Source organism: Amphiura filiformis, chromosome 10 (assembly GCF_039555335.1).
Source record: "Amphiura filiformis chromosome 10, Afil_fr2py, whole genome shotgun sequence".
NCBI classification, from domain to species: Eukaryota; Metazoa; Echinodermata; class Ophiuroidea; order Amphilepidida; family Amphiuridae; genus Amphiura; species Amphiura filiformis.
In genome coordinates this window covers 21,207,625-21,213,048 of record NC_092637.1, presented here as the reverse complement: position 1 = coordinate 21,213,048, position 5,424 = coordinate 21,207,625, and the positions used below count along the sequence as shown (strand labels likewise).

Below are 5,424 nucleotides of genomic sequence, written 5' to 3'. Positions count from 1 at the left end.
CTGCTACATGTGTCTCATTTCAAATATAGCTAGGAATATATACCAGACTAATCTCAAGTGTAGGTCACTTCAAATCATCCCCAAGTCACATTGTTAAGGAATGTTCTTTGTATTTGTAAACCATGTGACTTGGGATGATTTGAAGTGACCTCCACTTGAGTTGAGTCTGGTATTTATTCATGTAGCTGTTATTTGAAATGAGACACATGTAGCAGCCGACAAGTGCATCCTCTTGATACGGATGTACACAAATGGTTATCGGACCAAATAGTTATAGGACTAAGTGCGTATTGGACGTGGTCGATATAGACCTAATGGTTTTAGATAAAATGGATGTAGACGAAATAGATATTAATTAGACCAAACGGCAAATCCCTTATATTATACTGCAGAGGTCAACATTATCAAATGCTTACTATACGGTGCATAGCGCACTATAGATCACTGCACTTTTTCTTTCTTTTGTTGTTGTTGAAAATTATGAACAATTGATTCCTGATTATGAAATATAACCGTTTGCAACGTTTTGAGACGAGTCCACGTGTTTAATAAGATGGATAATGGTTCAATCAACAATTTCACAATCACTTATTTCTGTTTTAATGAGCGAGGTTTTGATCTTATCGTTATTTATCACAACAGCATTCTCTGTTCGATGTTCTTTTTAGGTCACGTGCAGTAAATATTTCCAAAACCATTCGAAGCATTTTAATACTTTATTTACAGTTTATGTTCTAGTCTATTCATCCAATTTGCATGAAAAGTCATTTTTATCTTCAAAGATTTACATCATATTCTGACTTGTTTTTGTAAATATTACCATAACTTTGGTTTTTGAGTACTACAAATGTGCTTTTATCTTATTCCGTACGGCTCATATTTAACGTCTCAATAAAGCACACTATGTATGATTACGTACATTAAAGTAAATCACGGTTCTTTTTCACAGTATATGCCACATCAAACGATTCTAACCTCGCAATCAATCACGGTACAATGTTTATTCAAGCGAAATTCGTGTACGGTTTCTTATCCGATCGTCGACATCGTGTCAACATATCAGGAGTTTTAGCCGCTCTTCGCGCCCGGCTTCTCGCAGACAAAATGTTGTTTCTTGGTACAGCTCCGATCATTCCACAATCCTCGCCCATCGTGGTTGGTCTCCCCGCAGTCTTCACCCCCATCGTCGTTTGGCTCACCACTGTCCCAATTTTTATAATCAGCAGACGATCCATCAACTTGGCTCCACGAATTTTCGTGTCCAATATCGTTCAATCCGATCCATGCATTTTCTCCTCTACCAGTATTCTGAGGGCCTGCGATCAGGTTGCTCACGAAATCGTTTTCATCTTTGTCGTTGATGCCAACCAGATGAGCGCGAGCTTCTGTAAATAACCCCACGCAATACGACTCAGCATCTCCCCACTCCTTGCCCACGGCAAAGTATTGGTAGCAGCTGTCACCGTAAACAGTCCAGTAGTCCGGACAACAGGTACTGGATACTGTTGAAATGAGACCAAATATAACTAGTATTGGCAAGGAAAACATAGTGCCTTTGTAGTTAACAGTGTCCGTGGTGTTTAACCAGAATCTAGAACACGCAAAAATTGAAATTGGTGAAATTTTCAGTACAGACAGCTGTCGTAGCGAAACTTCAGACGGTCGACCTAGCTGAAATGATGCTCATCTACTGTTAAGGGGTATTATTTATAATCATTAAACCTCATAAATATTCATGATCAAATCATACCACTTTGTTGGTCAGGAGACTAGCGTTCTATTGTTATAACACTTAGAACGCTAGTCTCCTGCTGGCTATTGTTATACAAGTCCCACTCAGTCATTTAATTAGGCTATAGAAGCGATCGAATTCGGTGTTGAAATGAGCAAAACCTTTTTACGTTTTCTCGGTCAAATTACAGGTAATAATTTTCATTTTTTCAGTCAATGTCAGAACAAAACCATAATGCTTGATATTGTATATTTTTTCCAAATCCTGGTGTTAAACTAAGGCGAGACATTTAGTCTTCTAGTGTAAGATCATTATAGTTCGCTAATGAAGGATTTTCCCCAACTATCTAACGCACATCATTGTGGGCTATGTATCATAGTTTTGTCAGAATTTACGTTTTGATTTCACCATTCTCCACTTCCGATTGATTTTTTAAAAATCAATGCGTAAATATACCCATGGATGAATGATTCTGCAGCCACAATCGAAATATGGATTATTTCTGCTGGTTGCTTTCGAAGTATAAGTATTAAGTACCGAGTTGGATATTTCAGCAGTCTGAAGTGAAAAAGAGTGAAAGTAAAATTGAAATTCTGATAAAACTATAATATATAGACCCACATGGTGTGTCTTACAGAGGTGGGAAATATCTTTCTTTGGCGAACTATATTAGTAAACGCAAAAAAAATCAATTCGGAAAAAAAAAAAAGCTCACGGGCGAAGTTAAGGCCTATATAAATCAAAAACCGTACTCTAAAATACACAATTTCATGCCTTATTTTAACACCAGGATTTTCTTCAAAAGGTATATCCAAGCACTATGTTTTTAACTGACATTAGTGAAGAAAATAATTATTGCTTTATATTTGACCAAGAAAATTAAATAACTAAAAAAAAGGTGTATCTCTGAATTGTGCTGATTTCGACATGTATCGATCGACTTTTAGCGCGACTATGCATAACAATAGAAGCTATTCAGAAGCGTACTGAGTGATAAAACAAATATTACTATACCTCATACCACCCTAACTACCATACCCGCGCATCACCGTTGCTTCTGACGTAGCATTATTCTACACAGCGGCGATGATTCTGCAGACCCGTTTATCGTGAAAATGGCATCTGCTGCAATTATTTTCCTTACAATATAGATAATAACACGCGAATTTGACCTTTTATGAAATAAAAATGTTATTTATGGAGTGTCAAAAAGAAGAAGAATATTATATAGGCCTAAATGAAGACCTGAGCTAAAGTTGCGTATAGTTTCTCATGGTTTTATGATGTTTAATACATGTTCCAGGGTGAAAACATCATGGAAGGTTGTGAAAGATTTGTTTTGGCCCCTAAACATGTATAAAACATTACCAACTGTACGAAACTATACTCAACTAAAGTTGCGTATAGTTTCGTATAGTTTGGTAATGTTTTATACATGTTCAGGGCCAAAACAAATCTTTCACAACCTTTCATGATCTTTTTTCACCCTGGAACATGTATTAAACATTATAAAACCCTAAGAAACTATACGTAACTTTAGTGTATACATGTTCAGGGGCCAAGTGGACTTACGGTCTTCTTGCGCTCAGGTCTTCAAATGTAAATTCATTTAAATCCTCCTATAAAGTCAGGTAAGGAAAATATTAAGCTTATTGTGCCTGCCGGCACGCTGACTGGTACCGGTGTGTTTTGACTTTTTTACGTTTTGCCGTGATAGTCACAGAATTAGAGTAATTTCGGGGACCGGTCGGGACCAGTAATTTTGACTTCTTCCCTCAAAACATGCTGTATTTGAATATTACATGCAAGCAAGGGAAGAGGTTTACGCATCAGTCGTACACTTGAATAGAAACATTCAAACATTACCAACTAGCGCACGAGATCAAATTAATACGCTGGCGAAGTTACGTAATTAATCGGATTAATTACCATAGCAATAGGTGAAAACAATTTTGAACATATCGCGCTGCACTATACAAGCAGGTTACACTCATCACCTGTGTATTTCTGCAATCATAGATTGAATACAATACTGGTCAATTCAAAGATACTAATCTTACAGGTGCAAGTGATCAGCATGATATGGTTCAATGAAGAGGTACCGCGTGAATGTATCAGTGCAGCGCGGTATATTCAAAAATTGTTTTCACCTATTGCTATGGTAGTTAATCCGATTATTACGTAACTTCGCCAGCGTATGATCCTTAATCGTAGGTCTTAATAACTATACAGAAAGAAGAACCACGCATTTCGATTTCGATTTGGAAGATACCTTCTCTTAAATAACAGTATTGCGAACCACCAGCATACATAACTCGATGTAGAGAGTCTTTCCTATTCAGAGGAAATATTGCAATTACACACCTTATTTCCTTTTAACAATAACCATTGACACTAGCACACATCAGAGAAGATGTAAGAAAAGGAGGAGAACAGAATTATATCCTTGAGATAATCCCGTAGGTAATCCTGTTGCACCTATTCATAGTCCTTTATTCTCAAGTGGTGGGTTAACCAACAATTAACAATGAGAGGACATTCCTGAACCTCGTTCATTTGGGGATGATTTGAAGTGACCGCCAATTATGCCCATTTGATATTTAATACCAGCAATGTGAAAAAAAAGAAGAAATAATGTAGTGCCAAAATAATGTACCTTTTTACGGAAGGAGGAAAGTTTAACAAGTTATAACTCCGCTTCTGCAGTACGAATGTCAACGGCGAATGTCAGATTATTAGTTCCCAGTCTTTAAAAAAAATTGCAGGCAGAGGTGGGAATCGATCTCGGTACCTCCCGGTTAAACAGCACTGTACAAGACCACTAAGCCAACTAAATATCTGTTGTGAGATGTGTGACATTAATCTTTGATATTGCTTAATGGAACAAATCGCGGAATTAAATCAGTAATAAAAGAAGTAGATTCTTATATAGCGGTCAAATTGGATAAAAGGGGAAATATTTGTCCCTGCTCTAAAGAAAATATAGGTTAGAAAATTATCAAATAAATTTAAATTAAAAATTGAGATTTTATATTTATTTCTTTCACGAGGCATATGCATAATATGCATAATAAAACAGATAAACAAATCCGGCCATACCTGCCTGTGCGGAGATTTGAACATGGGTCAGAATTCTGATCGACACAGACTGGATGTTTTTTGAAATGCGATGCCTTAGGACAATGCTTGGAGTTTCCTTACTTGACAAAATACGCAACAATTCCATCAGACAGAGTCTCAACATCACTAGACCCATCAACGATGTTATTTGCCAGAGACGTTTGAAATGGGCTGGGCATATTCTCATGATGCCTCAACATCGGCTTCCCCACCAAGCCTACATTAACGACTTCAGCAAGAAAAGACCACCAAGTCGTCCACCAACCGGATGGAGTAACCAATTTCAGAGGGACCTGGAAATGACACCACAAGAAGCAAAGACACAAGCATCAGACATAACTGAATGGAGGAGGCTTACTCGACAAAGGGACACAACGTCCTATGCAATTAAGCCAAGTAAGTCAAGCTTAACAAAGCCTTGGAGGTGGACCTAATAGATCGTGATCACAAGGTTGCGCTCTCACTCAAACGTTCCAAACCAGGTAGATTTTATACAGGTGACCCAAAAAAAACCAGAACCCTCATTGCGCCCTCTTTTTCTCCTATTTTTGAAACGTTAATCAAATATACTT

The 5,424-nt window shown here is 37.4% G+C and overlaps 1 protein-coding gene across 1 annotated transcript; it reads right to left on the bottom strand.

Annotated features, from left to right (window-relative positions):
- Positions 1–1,068: 1,068 nt before the first annotated feature.
- LOC140161727 (echinoidin-like) lies at positions 1,069–5,031 on the bottom strand. Its single transcript, XM_072185026.1, has 2 exons — positions 4,934–5,031; positions 1,069–1,591 (listed from the first exon to the last, which is right to left on the bottom strand). Exons 1-2 carry the CDS (start codon positions 5,029–5,031, stop codon positions 1,069–1,071), a joined length of 621 nt encoding a protein of 206 aa, XP_072041127.1.
- Between the last annotated feature and the right edge of the window lie 393 nt (positions 5,032–5,424).